This window comes from Xenopus laevis, chromosome 3L, assembly GCF_017654675.1.
Source record: "Xenopus laevis strain J_2021 chromosome 3L, Xenopus_laevis_v10.1, whole genome shotgun sequence".
NCBI classification, from domain to species: Eukaryota; Metazoa; Chordata; class Amphibia; order Anura; family Pipidae; genus Xenopus; species Xenopus laevis.
Window position 1 is genome coordinate 143,345,098 of NC_054375.1, and position 18,399 is coordinate 143,363,496.

Consider the following 18,399-nt stretch of genomic DNA (forward strand, 5'->3'; position numbering starts at 1 on the left):
CACCACGATAATACTGCAGCTCCTATCCTAAACAAACAGAGAGTTTCTAGAGCTTTTTACTCGGGTATGGTAAAACATTCTACAGAATAAATATTGCATTCTAGCTTGCACTATTGCAGCTAATCTATTGGCAATAAAATGGCTCCGTAGCTTTCCTTCTCCTTTAACATAATATCGTGCCAGGCTTATGGTGAATGATCATAAACAGCACCATTGGGCAGATATTTCAGGCAATGCTATAGGAGAAGGTTTGCCCATTTGTTCCACAAAAGTATTAGGGCTGGATATGCATTATAAAACGATGAGTTAAAAATGGCTGCAGGTTACTTATAGCTCTCAGAGAACATAGTTCTCCACCAGCAGAACCTAGAAAAAGGTCCTCTACACTAAGTAAATAACAGTAGTATTTCCCAGGGGGGTACAGGGTGGTGTTAAAATCTTAATACAAAACTGAAATAAAAGCACATTTGAGATTTTGCATACCACTCCAGCCTTTATAGATCATATATTTTTTTTATTTTGCACATCTTTTTAGCAAGTTTTATGTTTCCACTGAACTGTTGTGTGGTGGAAAGATAAATCTCGGTAAAAAGATGTGCAAAATAAAAAATATATATATGTGCTTGTATTTCCTTTACTCTAAGTAAATTACAGTAGTATTTCCCAGGAGGGTACAGGGTGGTGTTAAAATATTAATACAAAACTTAAATAAAAGCACATTTGAGATAAACAAGTTGCATATCACTCCAGCCTTTATAGATTTTATATATATATATATATATATATATATATATATATATATATATATATATATATATATATATATATATATATATATATATATATATAGATATATAGATATATATATATATATATATATATATATATATATATATATATATATATATATATTTTGCACATCTTTTTACCAAGTTTTATGTTTCCACTGAACTGTTCCTTTAAAGATCTACTTGGCATCCAAGTTCCAAGTCCCCATCACTTGATGATCAATAATCATCTGTCTGAACCGTGGAAGTTAGTGTTGGGCTTTTAGAAAACATTTAGCAATTGGTAGGCCCACCTTGCCAGTGTTCAGGGCAAAACATATAAAGCACCTGTGATTGATCCGCCTTTCTCTGTATGTCATGGAGGCCTTTTCAACATAAGCCAAATCATATGGACACTGGACCATACGGACCACACAAGAGCTGGTACAAGTGATGTGTTTTGTATCAGTGGCTGGGATGTGGATGGCTAAAGATACAACCTTGTGCCATTCTGCTACAAGGTAAAGCAACCTGGTTTACATGATATACCCAACCAAGTAGAGTTTGGGACCCAGACAAAAGTCTTTTAGCATAAGTAAATGACCCAAGATCTTAGCTCTGCCATATCCCATGATGGGTCTTTACGTCTCTGTAAAGGAGAGCGTAGGGTCTGATTTCATCTGTCAACCACACCTGATTTAATGGCAACACTGCTGGTGGGAAAAGTATTTGTAAATACCAAAGGTGGGACCTGTTTAGAGTTTATCCATTAGGGCTTGAGTAAATCATTCTGTGTCTGTTGAAATGCTCTCTCCTTCTGTGCCAAAATCAGTCTAGTGTTGTAGCCTTGTTCAAGGAAATGGTCTGTCATCTTGCCTAATTGCAGGAGGGCTTGAGTCCTGTTGGAGTTGTTCCTGATGACCTAAAGGAACTAAGAAAAAAGACACCCATCAGGTTGAACCAGGGTGGTGTCTGTGTGCATGCACAATGGTGTTTCTATTGGTACAAAAAGAGGCAGTTGCTAATCTATAGCCATCTCTGTGCATTACTAAATCCAGAAAATGTGCAGCGGAAAAATTACAATCCATAGTAAACCTAAGTGGCGTTGGTAATTCTATCAAAGTATTTAGAAAGTCAATAAGTACCTCCTCTAAACCATACCATGTTAAAAAGTTGTCATCAATATAGCTTTTATAAAATGTAACAGATTGATGCAGATATAAGGGGGAGAGTGCAACCGTTCAAACAGTCTCATAAAAAGACTAGCGAAGGACAGAGCCACATTGGAACCAATGGCAACACCCACTGTTTTTAGGTAGACGTTATCCTCAAATATAAAATAGTTGCGAGAGTGCCAGAATCAACAAAGAGCATAGAAATTCAATAGGGGGATGTAAGTGACCAAACTCCTGTATGTACTTCAATGCCTACACCCATTGACACCAGGAGGCCTTCAGTCAGGTTGAGCCTTTTGATTTCACAATGGGTTGGAAGAAGTGATCTAAAAAAGTGGGCACTGGTTGAAATAGTGACCCTATGGCCGAAACGATAGGCCATCCTGGGGGGCTGGTGGTAGACTCATGTATCTTGTGTATGGTGGAAATAATTGACACCTTGGGGTGTTCTCTGAATAAAAACTTAAACGTAGATCTTTTTGTGTTTTTATACCCATACATAGCAAAGAATCTAGAATCTAGAATCGCTAAGGAGACATATTGTGTAAATAACAAGAATGTTCCTGTGCATTATATTCTTTTAAATATAGCTTAAAAAAAGTAGTGTTTGATTTATTGAAGATTTCTGCATAAACCCTACTAGTCCTGCTCCTGCCCATCTGTTCCACTTCCTGCTGTGACTAATCTCCCCGAACTGCCTGCTGCCAGCTAGAATGTAAATCGCCAGCGGGATGGCACTGGGAGCACTTCGTTTTACGTCAGGACCAAGGAGGAAGCCTTTTAGGGGCAAAGTTCAGTGCAAGGTACAGACAAGGGTTAAGGCAGGTTCAAGGTCAAAGTCCAGGCAAAGGTTCAATGGCAGGCAGAATGGCACAGAATCAAAAGTCCAGGCATGGGTCAAAGTCCAGGATAGACAACAATAAAGCACCCAGGAACACTATATAACTGATCCTATAATTGGGCAGCGTCTAGGTGGCCAGGGCGCCCTTTTATTTACAAATTTGGTGCCATTGGTGATGTCACCGCGTCAGCGTCAATGCGTCGGCATCCACGCTGACGTCATTGCGCTGGCGCCGCTACCCACGTGGCGGCCATAGGCGACGCCATTTTGGGAGCGAAGCCGGCGGGGAAGGAGGCAACTTCGGACAACTTCAGAAAAACAAAGTGCACTGATTGCCATCCCGCCAGTGATTTACATTCTAGCTGGCAGGATTAGTCACCCTGAAAAAGACGGTGTTGATTCTGACCATGTGTCTCTGCTCTTAAGGTGCGTGTAAACCTGAAAGTGTCTTGCATGGTTTCAAAAGAGCCTTTTACCCAAAGGCTTACTGTTCCATTGTACTAAGATGCCTCCCTGCCTTGGGCTCTTTTAGCCAGTTCTCACATCATATGGGAAACAAGGTTGGACTGGCATTGGGATGCCTGCAAAAATCCCAGTGGGACTACCAGCCAACATGCCGCCTTTAGGAGCCATAATGGGTTGGCGGGTATTGCTGTGTTGTGCAGAGGAATTGCAGAGGACGGTAGTGAGGCCAGTAGAAGTTTGGTTCCCTGTGAGCCAAAAGTACCTCAGTCCCAGGCCCGGATTTGTGGAAAGACCACCTAGGCCCGGACCTAGGGCGGCAGGATTTTAGGGGGCGGCATGCTGCCCAACCACACCCATATTAGTTCAAAAACATTGGGGATGTGCTGGAGATACAATCATTTTTTAAATTCCCATGCACCAAATTTGCACGAATAAAGGGGAGGGGACAGGGGCAACGAACGGCAGTGGGCCTAGGGGCGTCCACTATGTAAATCCGGCCCTGCTCAGTCCAACACTACAGTATAACCAGAGCTGTTGTTAGGTCTGATGTCGCCCTAGGCATCGGACCTAAACATCTACCCCTACATCGTGCGTGCTGATGTCACACTACGCATTGATCGGGTGTGATGCCAGCGCCCCGTGCATGTGACGTTACTTTCTCAGTCTTCCTCGGACAATCTACTTTCTCTTTGATCTCCTGCACTGAACAGCCAGAAAAAGATTCAAAGTTTCTAACTTAATTGGCTTTCGGCAGAGAGCCCAGAATAGATACTTAAGCAGGTCTCTTGGGTAAACTGATTTGCTGAACAGCCAGAAAAAGATTCAAAGTTTCTAACTTAATTGGCTTTCGGCAGAGAGCCCAGAATAGATACTTAAGCAGGTCTCTTGGGTAAACTGATTTGCAGCTTAAAGGGAAATTCACCTTCATTAGCAAAACTGTAATAACACATAAAAACCACAGAAATGTGTTCAAACTTTAATCACATATCTCCCAACTGTCCCGTTTTGAGCAGGACAGTCCCGCTTTTGACAGCTCAACCCGCAGCCCTGAGTTTGTACTGGAAAGTCCCGATTTCTCTGACCTGAACAGCCAGAAAAAGATACAATGTTTCTCACTTAATCGCAGAGAACCCAGAATAGATACTTTACTTTTTTATTAACTTTTGATAAGAGTGAGACAATTTGCAATCGGTTTTGATTTTATTTTATTATTCGTGGTTTCTGAGTTATTTAACTTTTTATTCTCTCCACTTGTTAGTTTCAGAAATCTGGTTGCTAGGGCTCTAGTTACCCCAGGAACCATGGGCTGATATAAATGAGAGACTGTGAGCAGGAGAAGGACTGAACATAGAAAGAAAGAAATGATGATGATGATGGCTGACTAGAAAGACGAGCAATGCAAATCAGCGTCTCCGCTCGTCACTCCCACAAGGCGGCTGCTTAACGCGTCGCTGCGCGCTGACGTATAGTCGTGACGCCCACAAAGTCTCGCGTGATGAGGGTTGCGGCGTCGGGATTTTTCACATGACAGGAGGAGGGAGCTTGCCGCTAACAGCTGTGCGGGAGGTGTAAGTAGCGATGCGGGGCTGAGGGGAAACGCGACGGGCACTATGTCTTTATATGGATAACAGGGTGTACGTTGCATTTATATAGTCCAGCCTGTCCAATCCCCTGTCAGCTCTAACAGGACTGTGACAAAACGAGCAGTAGGGGAATGAGAATGCCGGTTCCCTAGCAACAGCCCTTCCCTCCTGTCTCCAGCTGACTGACAGCTCGTGGGGCGGGGCTCCTAGTGAGTGTAGCACAGTCTGTCCATGGCCTCCTTGCTTGCAGCCTCTATTTCAATTCATCCCACTGTAAGTGCTCCCAGTAAAGAGCACGGCCGCTGTCAGTTATTCCTGAAGAGGCGGGTCATAGTAACATGTGAGATCCCCAACCTATGAAAGGTTCTCATTCCCTCATTGGAAACTGCACAACTGTGACAGCTACTCCTGCCTGACAGTTGGGGGACACAGCGCTGTACTGACTGTCATGTATTTTTGAGTGCCTCTGTTTTCTATGGTAGTGCCACAGGCCAGGGAATTGTTTGCATGGAAGTGACTGGTATGACTCCAGGTCTGGATTGGGAGCTAAAATAGGCCCTGCAATTTCAAGTACATAGAGGCCCAAACAGCCCTAAACCAGCCCACTAAATAGTGACTTTCTATGGCATTGTAGAGCATCCCCTCTGGCATTTGCCAGAACCCACAGATTGCCAGTCCGGGCCTGTATGACTCCCAATTAAAATGTATGTCTGCCAGCTGGGCATTCCTAATGTGCCAGTGTCCCAACCATTAGGGCAGAGACACAAGGTCAGATTTGGGGAGATTAGTCGCTCCGGGGACAAATCTCCTCCTCTTCTTCGGGCAACTAATCTCCCTTAACTGATTCCTAAGGGTAAGGCCAGACGAGGAGATTCGGGGAGATTTTGTACCATAGAGATAGCCGCGTCTTTTGCGCGACTATCTCCCCGAACTGCCTCAGCGTCTTTTCCCCATAGGCTACAGCGCAAAATCGCCTGCGCTAATGCACACGCGGCGATGCGTTTCCAATAGTCGCCCAAAGCCTGGAGGCAGTCACATGGAGCGCTTCGTTTTCCGAAGTTGCCCGAAGTTTCCTGGTGAGGCAAAACGAAGCATTCTGTGTGCCTGCCCCCAGGCGATTTACATTTTAGCCGGCGGAAGGGAGATTAGTCGCCGTGAAGAAGAGGAGATTTGTTGCCTGGAGACTAATCTCCTCGCATCTGCCCGTGTGGCCAGACCCTAAGAATGGTTTAACTTTAAGGGTAGAAACACACTCACAGATTCGGGGAGATTAGTCGCCCGGCAACAACTCGCCTCTTCTTCAGGGCAACTAATCTCCCGGAATTGCCTCCCCGCCAGCTAGAATGTAAATTGCCCGTGGGATGGCACTCGGAGCGCTTCATTTTCCGAAGTCGCCTCAAGAGGAAACTTCAGACGACTTCGAAAAATGAAGCGCTCCGAGTGCCATCCTGCCGTTGATTTACATTCTAGCCGGCGGGAAGGCCGTTCAGGGAGATTTGTCGCCCCGAAGAAGAGAAGCTCTGTCGCCGGGCGACTTATCTCCCCTAATACGAACATTCAACTTTAAACTTAGATTAGTAAAAAAATAAATAACGGAAAGTAATTGAAAAAAGTCTTTATTTCTGGGGAAAAATCTGAAAACAACTGAACTGAAAAAAGTGTTTGGAAAGTGAACAACCCCTTTAAAGGGGTTGTTAACCTTTGAATTAACTTTTCGTATGATGTAGTGAGTGATATTCTGAGACAATTTGCAATTGGTTTTCATTTTTTATTATTTGTGGATTTTGCGTTATTTGGCTCGTTATTCAGCAGCTCTCCAGTTTGCAGTTTCGGCAATCTGGTTGCTCGGGCTCAAATTACCCTAGCAACCGTCCAGTGATTTGAAGGAGAGACTGGAATATGAATAGGAGAGGGACTGAATAGAAAGATGAGTAATAAAAAGTAGCAATAACAATACATTTGTAGCCTTACAGAGCATTTCTTGATGGCGTCAATGACGCCCATTTGAAAACTGGAAAGAGTCAGAAGAAGAAGGCAAACAATTCAAAAAACCAATTGAAAAGTTGCTTAGACTTAGCAATTCTATAATATACTAAAAGTTAACTTGATGGTGAACCACCCCTTAAAAGGCGCTGACTAACTCTGGCTAGTGTTCTGGCTATTATGTTAGACATCCAGTCACTCCAGCCTTTATACATTACATTATGTATGCACAACCTATCTATTTACCCAGTTTTTATTTTTATACTGAACTGTTCCTTTAAAAAGGGAAAGCAGGGAGGTATGAAGCTGATCACACACAGCCTGGCTTTATTGAGCCCCATTGACTGTGCAAAGCTCGCAACACACTGACATTTGAATGCAGTACTGCTCTTTTCTGAATGAAGGCTTCATCTGTGAATAGGAACTCTGTTGTTTCTGCCTCCATCCAGCAGCGGCCCACATCATTCATACATAGAGAATTCCCTGCCTGCTGTACCAGTCAGTGATCTACAGCCTGTTCTCTGTGCCGCCATTCTTTATTTCTGCTTTTTCTCTACCCTAGGCATTCCACATATACTTTTATTATTCCCCTGAAAAGCCATAACATCATCCACCTGAAGGTGCCCAAATCAGGAGTAAAAGGCATTACTAATAACTTCATTTAAATTCATTCTCTTTGCAGCTAGTATAACTGCCCCAGATTTCTTAAACATTCTTGCAAACCATGGCTGACTTAGGGTGATCAGATTCGTCGTTGAGAATATGAAACCAGCATTGGGAAGTCTTTACTATATGCGCTTGGCAAAGGGGCATGTCCCAAAAACATTGAAAATCAAGTAATAAACATGCAGGCGTTTACTCCAGGGGTCCCCAACCACCGGGCCGCGGGCCAGAACCCGAAACCGCGGACAGTCTTGAACTGGGCTGTCGACCAATGAACGTGGTGCGCCGAGTGACGCCGGCACACCCAAATTAGACGCCGACCCCCTACGACAAGCTCGCCAACCCCCTCTGACCCCTCCCGACCCTAAAAAAGGTTGGGGGACCCCTGGTTTACTCCACTTACATGTGCTTTGTTTAGCCAGCATCATATTCTCTACTAGTATTTGTGATAGGGATTTGGTCTTTTTCAGCAGGATTCGGATTCGGCTGAATCCTTGTGTCAGGCCGAAACAAATCTGAATCCTAATTTGCATATGTAAATTATGGGCAGGGAAGGGAACTCACGTCACTTTTCAAGGAAGTGAAAAAAATATGTTCACATGGTTTCCTTTCTCGGTATTCAGCCGAGTCTTTCACATACGATTTGGCCGAATCCCAAATAGTGGATTTGGTGCATCCCTAATTTGGGAAGGTGCTGACCCTCCACACTGAGCACAGAGCTATCCTATGAGAAGAGGTGAGGCTGTGCTGGTGATGAGAAACCACCGAAAGGTGCAATTTAGGAATTCCAGTGCAAACAATACCCAAATTCCTGTGCCTTGTTCCTAGTAGGTACCAATATGAAATTCGACTGGTATACATGTGAACACTTATAGCAGTTATGTGACTTGTTAAAGGGGTTGTTCACCTTTAAATTAACTTTAACTATTATGTAAAGTCATATTCTTAGCAATTGTATTAGTTTTGTTTTTGTACAGCTGCTCTTCAGTATGGAATTTCAGCTACCTGGTTGCTATGGTCCAAATTACTCTTGCAACCAGGCATCGGTTTAAATGAAAGAGTAGGGGAAGGCCTGAATAGGAAGATAGTAACAGAAAAATTGTAGCCTCGTCGAGCAATAATGTGTCGGCTGCCAGGGTCAGCGACCCCCCCTTTGAAAACTGGAAAGATAGAAGGGGAAGTTGCTTAGAACTGGGTCATTCTGACCCTATGAACATACAGGTGATGGATTATGTGGGACTCCAGTGTAGCTGTGATGTTTAATATGTCATTTTTGCATACGTAGTTCATGCTATAACGCTTTTATTAGTTTCTTTCAGGAAAGGTTTTTTGGAATAATGAAATAAAATGATATTGTTAGTTGGGGCTAGTGACCATCATTGAATCCAAATGTGATACTGCTAATGTATTATTTGCAAACACTGAGCTGAACCCCCGTCCTTTCTACACTTTGCCCTCAGCTCCCCCCCCGCTGCCCTTCTACTGATGTTTTTTTAATTCTTGTCACTTTCTGGTTCTTCTTCTCTCCATCTCCACCTTTCATCTTTTCCTCATTTCTTCTATTTTTCTTCTATTTTTCTTCTATTTTGCTTCTATCTCTGCTCCCATTCAGCACCACTGGGTATTAGTTGCCCTATTGAACTCGCTCCTTTTTGCTCCCTTTTCAGCATTCCTTCTCTCTCTCTCTTTGCTTTAGATGAGCACTCTGGCCCCTCTCAGACTCTCAGACATGGCAAGCCCATCCCTCAGTCCAGATGAATCCTCTTTGTCAGCAGCAGTGAGTATATCTCCCTCAGACTCGGAGAACCTGAGTCCTGATGAACTAGAGCTGCTGAGCAAACTGGAGGAGCAGAACAGGTAAATAAACTGCAGAGCTTGTTCTTCACCCTGGGATTCAAAATACTGGTTTTCAAAATAGGCCCTGGCATTTCAGGTACCCAGAGGCCCAAATAGCCTCCCTTGACAAAGGGGTAGAGCCCGAAACTTTGCATTCCTGTGAATAAACACGCAAGGGGTCCTCCCTGCTTGAATTTGCCGCAAGTGCCAGTGTATTTTTCTATCCAAATAGCCTCCCACCAGCCCAGTAAATAGTGACTGTTTTTTGGCATCTTACATACACTGACAGTACGTTTGTGATTCCGTTGTGTAATTGTGGCCTTGTAGGAGGCCATTTATATATGGTAAGAATTGTACTCTGTGGACACATGTCCGTGAGTGATGGAAGATGTCCTCTGTTCTTCAGTTATCCAGCAAGTTTGACAAAATGTCTATGGAATAAACTAAATTTATGGCCAAAATTATATAATTATGGTACTTTTTTACTGAATGAATTTCCCAGTGATGTTGTAGACCATGTATAGTTGTGATCACCGTCTCACTCATCCCATGTCTGTTTGCAGGCTTCTGGAAGCAGATTCCAAGTCTCTACGCAGTGTCACAGGGCCCTGCAGAAGCTCCGTCACCTCCCCGGGGCCATCACATCTGGACCAGGATAGCTGGGAACTGTGGGGCCGCATCATCACACACTGGGAGGAATGGACCAGGAGGAAGGAGAAGCTTTTAAAGGTACCAGTCAGTGCAGCAAAATACAAGAGAGAGATTCTCTTCCGAGTGCCGACATTCAAAAATGTACACTGAAAAAGACACCTGAATTATTACTTATTTTAAAGAACCTATTGCAGTTGGGCCTTGTGTCCTATTTGTTGCTTATTGCATGGTATAAATGAATCAGAGGTGATCTCTTAATGCTCTTGATGACCAGAATCTCGCATATTAATATGCAAATTTACCAGTTGAAATTTAGATCATTTTTTAAATGTATCCTGAATGAGTCACATGTTAAAAGGGCGTTGGGTATAAGCAGCACTGCATTTGCATTACCTGTTAGAAGCAAAGGAGAAAGAAGGAGGCTTTCTCATTGTTTAAAGGAGAACTAAACCGTAAAAATGAATGAATGAATGAATGAGGCTAAAAATGGCACATTTTATATACTGAACTTATTGCACGAGGCTAAAGTTTGAGCTTGTCAATAGCAGCAATGATCCAGGACTTCAAACTTGTCACAGGGAGTCACCATCTTGGAAAGTTCCTCCCTCTGCTACTAGCTTGTGGCTTTTTTTCCCCCCTTCCCATATGCAAATTAGGGTTTGGATTCAGTTGGGTATTCGGCCGGATCTTTCATGAAGGATTTGGGGTTTCGGCCGAATCCCAAATTTGGTGCATCCCTATTTGATAGCCAGGACATACAATACACCTTACAAAAGCAAAGAACAGCATTTTATTGGCCCAGCAGCAAAATCTTTATGGACCCCAAATGCTCCGCACACACATTGCCATCGGGCCTCCATATTCTTGCACCCCCCCATTAACTTGCTACATATACTAGGCCTCATGTACAAATCCCATAAGCAAAATTTCACCCCTCGGGACCCAATCGCAGAGCACTTGGCTGCCCTTTACAAAAGTTAAAACAAGCCAGGAGTGCATTGTGCCATGGGAAAGAGGAAACATTTCTTAAATACAGCAAAGCGTGTTCTTCCTTGTTGGTATGCAGATCTGCATGTAGAAACTTGATGATCTGGTTGAATATTAAGAGAGGAAAATACAGCAGTCAGCTGTTTCTTGTGTTGGAAAGATCACTGTAGCTCTTCCTACAGCCTCCTGCTTGACTGTGAATAATTCTAAGCTACTTCTCATCACATTAACCATTCCCAGTGGGTTTTAAAGCTATTCGTAAATGTGCATCAAAACGCATCAGTTAATAGTGCTGCTCCAGCAGAATTCTGCACTGAAATCCATTTCTCAAAAGCGCAAACAGATTTTTTTTTATATTTAATTTTGAAATCTGACATGGGGCTAGACATATTGTCAGTTTCCCAGCTGCCCCTAGTCATTTGACTTGTGCTCTGATAAACTTCAGTCACTCTTTACTGTTGTACTGCAAGTTGGGAGTGATATCACCCCTCCCTCCACCCCCAGCAGCCTAACAACAGAACAATGGGAAGGTAACCAGATAACAGCTCCCTAACACAATATAACCGCTGCCTGGTAGATCTAAGAACAACACTCAATAGTAAAATCCAAGTCCCACTGAGACACATTCAGTTACATTGAGTAGGAGAAACAACAGCCTGCCAGAAAGCAGTTCCACCCTAAAGTGCTGGCTCTTTCTGAAAACACATGACCAGTCAAAATGACCTGAGATGCACCTACACACCAATATTACAGTTTAAAAAAAACACTTGCTGGTTCAGGAATGACATTTTATATTGTAGAGTGAATTATTTGCAGTGTAACTTAGAAATAAGTTATGACAGAATCCCTTTTAGTCTACTAGAAAATCATATAAACATTAAATAAACCCAATAGGCTGGTTTACTTGAATAAGGATTAATTCTATCTTAGTTTTGATCATGTACAAGCTACTGTTTTATTATTACAGAGAAAAGGGAAATCATTTTTAAAATTTTGGATTATTTGGATAAAATAGAGTCATTCTGGATGACGGGTTTCCGGATAACTGATCACGTACTATCGGGGCCATATGCATCTACTGTATATAGACCTCTGCTAAACTGGACACAATAAAGTTTTGCCTGTTCTTTTCATTTAAAGGGATACTGTCATGGGAAAAAAATTTTTTCAAAATGAATCAGTTAATAGTGCTGCTCCAGCAGAATTCTGCACTGAAATCCATTTCTCAAAAGAGCAAACAGGTTTTTTTATATTCAATTTTGAAATCTGACATGGGGTTAGACATATTGTCAATTTCCCAGCTGCCCCAAGTCATGTGACTTGTGCTCTGATAAACTTCAATCACTCTTTACTGCTGTACTGCAAGTTAGAGTGATATCACCCCCCTCCCCTTTTCCCCCCAGCAGCCAAACAAAAGAACAATGGGAAGGTAACCAGATAGCAGCTCCCTAACACAAGATAACAGCTGCCTGGTAGATCTAAGAACAGCACTCAATAGTAAAAACCCATGTCCCACTGAGATACATTCAGTTACATTGAGAAGGAAAAACAGCAGCCTGCCAGAAAGCATTTCTCTCCTAAAGTGCAGGCACAAGTCACATGACCGGGGGCAGCTGGGAAATTGACAAAATGTCTAGCCCCATGTCAGATTTCAAAATTGAATATAAAAAAATCTGTTTGCTCTTTTGAGAAATGGATTTCAGTGCAGAATTCTGCTGGAGCAGCACTATTAACTGATGCGTTTTGAAAAAAACATGTTTTCCGATGACAGGATCCCTTTAAGAAAAAATCATGTTGCACAAGGGGTTTATATGGCACATTTGTGAGTATCTCTTGGATTTTAAGGACTATAATGAAAATAAAATATTTTCACAAATTCACAGCTGTGTCACCGGATTCTATGAATATAGGAATTTTACGTGATGTATTAAAGGGGTGGTTCTTCTTTCAGTTAACTTTTTGTATGTTATAGAATGGCCTATGTTCTATGCAGTGTTTCATTTGGTCTTGATTCAATATTTCTAATAGATTTTTAATTATTTGTCTTTTTCTGCTGACTATTTCCAGCTTTTAAATGGGAGTCACTGACCCCATCTAAAAAAACAATGCTATATAAGGCTACAAACGTATTGTTATTGGTACTTTTTATTACTCCTCTTTTTATTCAGGCCTCTCCTATTCATATGCCAGTCTTGTATTCAAATCAGTGCATGGTTGCTAGGGTGATTTGGAGCCCAGCAACCAGATTGCTGAAATTGCAAACTGGTCAATAAAAAGCTAAATAACTCAAAAACCACAAAGAAAAAAGAAAAAACAATTGTAAATTGTCTCAGAACATCACTCTCTATATCATACATAAGAAGCACAATAGTGTCAGGACCTATGTGGTGGGTTATTACTTGAAGACCAACTTAATCTGATCTGTAACCATGCTTTCCTGCACTGCAATAAAATGTGGGTGCAAGTATATTAGAGGAAAACTCACACTACGTTAACATATTGTGCTATACTGCAACTTGTCCAGTGGTGAATCAAACCCCTCACTGCAGGATTGTTTTTTTTACTACTGAATATTGTTACTGACAATGGCTTTCCCCAACAGGAGCTGATTCGGAAGGGCATCCCATATCACTTCAGGGCCATTGTATGGCAGATGCTGTGCAACGCCACAGACATGCCGGTGAAGAAGCAGTACGCTGATTTCCTGAGAATGTCTTCCCCCTGTGAAAAACTCATCCGCAGGGACATCGCTCGCACCTACCCTGAGCATGACTTCTTTAAAGGGCAAGACAGCCTGGGGCAGGAAGGTCTATTTAATGTAATGAAGGTAAGTGGCATCTTATAAAATAAAAATTAGGGAATGGGGGGGTAAAGTAATGAAAATATAATTTACTGTCTCCCTTTGCTGGTAAAACTGGTGTTTGCTCCAGAAACACATTGTTTATATAAACAAGCTGCTGTGTAGCCATGGTTTCAGCCATCCAATGCTGAAAAAGGAGAAAAGGCACAGGATACAAAGCAGATAACTGTGGGATTCTTCAGAACTTATGTGTTATCTATTGTGTATCCTATGCTTGAATGGCTGTCCCCATAGCTACACAGCAGCTTGTTTATATAAACTATAGTAGTACTTATCTGTTATCTACTGTGTGTCCTGTGCTTGAATGGCTGCCCCCATGACTACACCGCAGCTTGTTTATATAAACTATAGTAGTACTTATCTGTTATCTACTGTGTATCCTGTGCTTGAATGGCTGCCCCCATGTCTACACAGCAGCTTGTTGATATAAACTATAGTAGTACTTTTCTGTTATCTACTGTGTATCCTGTGCTTGAATGGCTGCCCCAATGGCTACACAGCAGCTTGTTTATATAAACTATAGTAGTACTATCTGTTATCTACTGTGTATCCTGTGCTTGAATGGCTGCCCCCATGTCTACACAGCAGCTTGTTTATATAAACTATAGTAGTACTTATCTGTTATCTACTGTGTATCCTGTGCTTGAATGGCTACTACCATGGCTACACAGCAGCTTGTTTATATAAACTATAGTAGTACTTATCTGTTATCTACTGTGTATCCTGTGCTTGAATGGCTACTACCATGGCTACACAGCAGCTTATTTATATAAACTATAGTAGAGCTTCTGAAGCAAACACACCAGTTTTACCAGTGCAGGGCAACACTACATTATATTAAACACTTCCACTTTTTTGCTATTACTGTTCCTTTAAGAAGTAGCTCCGTGCAACTTTATGTGTGCTGGCAGCACTATAGGAGGTGCTATCTGGGGAGAAATGGTACCCCAAAACTCTTCTGCTACAGAAAGCAAAGAGAGACATTGGGGGGGTGAATTATTCCTGCCCAGTCAGTACCAATGTTTAATAACTGGGCAAATATAAATCCATGGTCATGCAATGGCTTTGAACACTGTAAGTAAACACAGCACAAGGAAGACATTCTGGTCTAATATGAGCTTATAAAGCTAAAATTATATACAGTAGAACCCCCATTTTACATTTTTCTTGGGAACAGAAAAAGTGGTGAAAAATCCAGGAAAATGTAATATCAGAGAAATGTATTATGCATAATAATATAGGGTGACCACAAAACAACAATGTAAAATTAGAGAAAACTTAAAATCAGGGTATGTAAAATTGAGGTTCTTCTGTAGCTACATTTACTCAAAATTAATTTATAAGGTGAATTCTCCCCAAAGTTATTTATGTGCAACTTTGTTTCACTTAGACTTACTATGAGAGGGTTGGCCCTTTATTATAAGGAATGTAGGGAAAGAATAATTTCCTAATCAGTAAAAGGCTGAGTGGAGCAAATAGAAAAGTCCAGGGCAGCACTATACAGTATTGTGTGAGCTGTGTAGGAGTGGTACAATGCAAGGGCAAGACAAGAGAGTTTTGTGAAATAAAATAATACCTTATGTTTTTCCTTCACTACAGGCCTACTCACTGGTAGATCGGGAGGTGGGCTACTGCCAGGGCAGTGCTTTCATAGTAGGACTTCTGCTAATGCAGGTGGGTATCTAGTTCTGTAGGTACCAGTGCTCCCTTGTTTTGGGCATCTTTCTCTCCCACAGCCGCTCCTTATTGGTGCTTCTTTTTTGTTTCTCTTCTCCTTTTGCAGATGCCGGAGGAAGAAGCCTTCTGTGTATTTGTTCGGCTGATGCAGGAGTACAGGCTGCGAGAGCTTTTTAAACCCAGCATGGCTGAGCTCGGCCTGTGTATATATCAGCTAGAATACATGCTGCAGGTATTCTCTATGCACTTATGTCACTGCCATTCCCAATATTCTGTCTGGAATTATTGCATGAGTGTAAGTAAGTTAGAATAGACAAAATGATATGTCCTTTGTGTTGTTTCACTGTATTGAGTGACTATGGTGTTGCCATATAGTTAGTTTTGGCTTAATAATGGAACCATGCTGATTAGGGTGCCTACTACATAAAGTGCCTTGTTTAATGCAATATTTATGGGAGTAGCAACTCCCTTACTGTAAATATTATATGTGCAGACCACTTGCTATTGGAGGGAAGTTATATTCTTTTTGTGGGCTCTACAAAGCACAGGGGAAGTACAGTCATATGAAAAAGTTTGGGAACCCCTCTCAGCCTGCATAATAATTTACTCCACTTTCAACAAAAAAGATAACAGTGGTATGTCTTTCATTTCCCATCTGAATACTTTGGTGTTTTCTGAACAAAGATTTTTAGTGAAGCAGTATTCAGTTGTATGAAATTAAATCAAATATGAAAAACTTTGTAATTTTGCCAATTTGAATGCATGTAACTGCTCAATACTGATTACTGGCAACACCAAATAGGTTGCATTAGCTTGTTTAGCCTTGAACTTCATAGGCAGGTTTGTCCAATCACGAGAAAAGGTATTTAAGGTGGCCAATTGCAAGTTGAGCTTCAGTTTGACTCTCCTCTGAAGAGTGACAGCTTGGGATCCTCAAAGCAACTCTCAAAAGTTCTGAAAACAAAGATTGTTCAGTATCATGGTTTAGGGGAAGGCTACAAAAACTGGTTTCAACTGTAAGGAATGTAATCAGGAAATGGAAGCCACAGGCACAGTTGCTGTAAAACCCAGGGCTGGTAGGCCAAGAAAAATACAGGAGCGGCATATGTGGAGGATTGTGAGAATGGTTACAGACAACCCAAAGGTCACCTCCAAAGACCTGCAAGAAAATCTTGCTGCAGATGGTGTATCTGTACATTGTTCTACAATTCAGAGCAATTTGCACAAAGAACATCTGTATGGCAGGGTGATGAGAAAGAAGTCATTTCTGCACTCACACCACAAACAGAGTCGCTTGTTATATGCAAAAGCTCATTTAGACAAGCCACAGTCATTTTGGAACAAAGTCCTTTGGACTGATGAGACAAAAATTTAGTTATTTGGTCATAACAAAAAGCGCTTTGCATGGCTGAAGAACACCACACTCCAAGAAAAACAACTGCTACCTACTGTCAAATTTGGTGGAGGTCCCATCATGCTGTGGGGCTGTGTGACTAGTTCACGGACTACTGGGGCCCTTGTTAAAGTCGAGGGTCGGATGAATTCAACCCAATATCAACAAATTCTTCAGGATAATGTTCAAGCATCAGTCACAAAGTTGAAGTTACACAGGGGTTGGATATTCCAACAAGACAATGACCCTAAACTCACTTGGAAATCTACAAAGACATTTATGCAGAGGGAGAAGTACAATATTCTGGAATGGCCGTCACAGTCCCTCGACTTGAATATCATGGAAATTCTATGGGATGATTTAAAGCAGGCTGTCCATGCTCAGCAGCCATCAAATTTAACTGAACTGGAGAGATTTTGTATGGACAAATGGTCAAAAATACAGCCATACAGAATCCAGACACTCATCAAAGGCTATAGGAGGCGTCTAGAGGCCGTTACATTTGCAAAAGGAGCTCAACTAAGTATTGATGTAATATCTCTGTCTTATTTTGTTATGATGCATATTGCATGTTTTCTGTTAATCCAAAAAAACTTTGTCTGCTGAAATACTACTGTTTCCATAAGGCTTGTTATATATTAAAAGGAAGTTGCTACTTTGAAAGCTCAGCCAATGATAAACAAAACTCCAAAGAATTAAGAGGGGTTCCCAAACGTTTTCATATGACTGTACATCTCATGAATCCGGGCCAAAGATCAGTCATAAGGAACCTCAAAATGTTCATTTTGTGTGGAACAACAGTGGGGAAAAAATGGATTTCACATACCCAATATCTCCTACCCAAAATGTAAAAATAATGGCACAGGTTCATATATGGCTTGGGACAGACAAAAATGGCCTTATTGGCTTTGGTTGAGCCATTCTTCATTGACTTTGACTGAACAGTAATTATGGTTGTCATAAACCTATAGTGCAGGCTGTGTTAAAGTCCCAGTAGTGACTGCGTGAGGATCCTGGAAGTAATCAGGTGGAATGTTGCAAATCTGAAATCATTGACTTTTCTTCGTTTCATGGGATTGCATCCTTAAAGCAAAAGTAACACCAGAAAAGTGTTTTAAAGTAACATATAATACAAAAAAACATGAATATCTTGTAAATTATATCCTTATAAACGGTGAGTTCTGATGTCGTCAGTTATAAACTGTGAGTTCTGATGTCATTTCTGTCACATGACTCACTGAAACTTGTCTATTATAATATATAAAGTACCCCCAGTTGCAAAATATGAGGATATTAGAGGTTACCTCGGAGTTTCATGACCTGTATAAAAACACTCCGCCTTCAGCCTCGTGTTTTTATATGGTCGTGAAACTCCTCGGCAACTTATAATATCCTTTTATTTTACAAGAGGGGGTACTTTATTCACTATATATTTTACAAGATGGGGTACTTTATTCACTAAATAATATACTATTTCCATGCACTGGCAAAACTGGTGTGTTTGCTTCAGAAACATTA

At 41.6% G+C, this 18,399-nt stretch overlaps 1 protein-coding gene across 3 annotated transcripts in view; it reads left to right on the top strand.

Annotated features, from left to right (window-relative positions):
• Window positions 1-4,638: 4,638 nt before the first annotated feature.
• The window catches only part of evi5l.L (ecotropic viral integration site 5-like L homeolog), a 35,508-nt gene continuing 21,747 nt past the window's right edge, over window positions 4,639-18,399 (top strand). The window contains exons 1-6 of one of the 3 annotated variants that reach the window (XM_041587183.1): window positions 4,639-4,816; window positions 9,174-9,334; window positions 9,877-10,042; window positions 13,554-13,778; window positions 15,411-15,485; window positions 15,595-15,720. In XM_041587183.1, coding sequence (XP_041443117.1) covers window positions 9,174-9,334; window positions 9,877-10,042; window positions 13,554-13,778; window positions 15,411-15,485; window positions 15,595-15,720 — 753 coding nt within the window. In that variant the 5' untranslated portion in view covers window positions 4,639-4,816. The remainder of the gene's footprint in view (window positions 4,817-9,173; window positions 9,335-9,876; window positions 10,043-13,553; window positions 13,779-15,410; window positions 15,486-15,594; window positions 15,721-18,399) is intronic. The other 2 variants (XM_018253622.2, XM_018253621.2) reach the window with 2 other exon arrangements.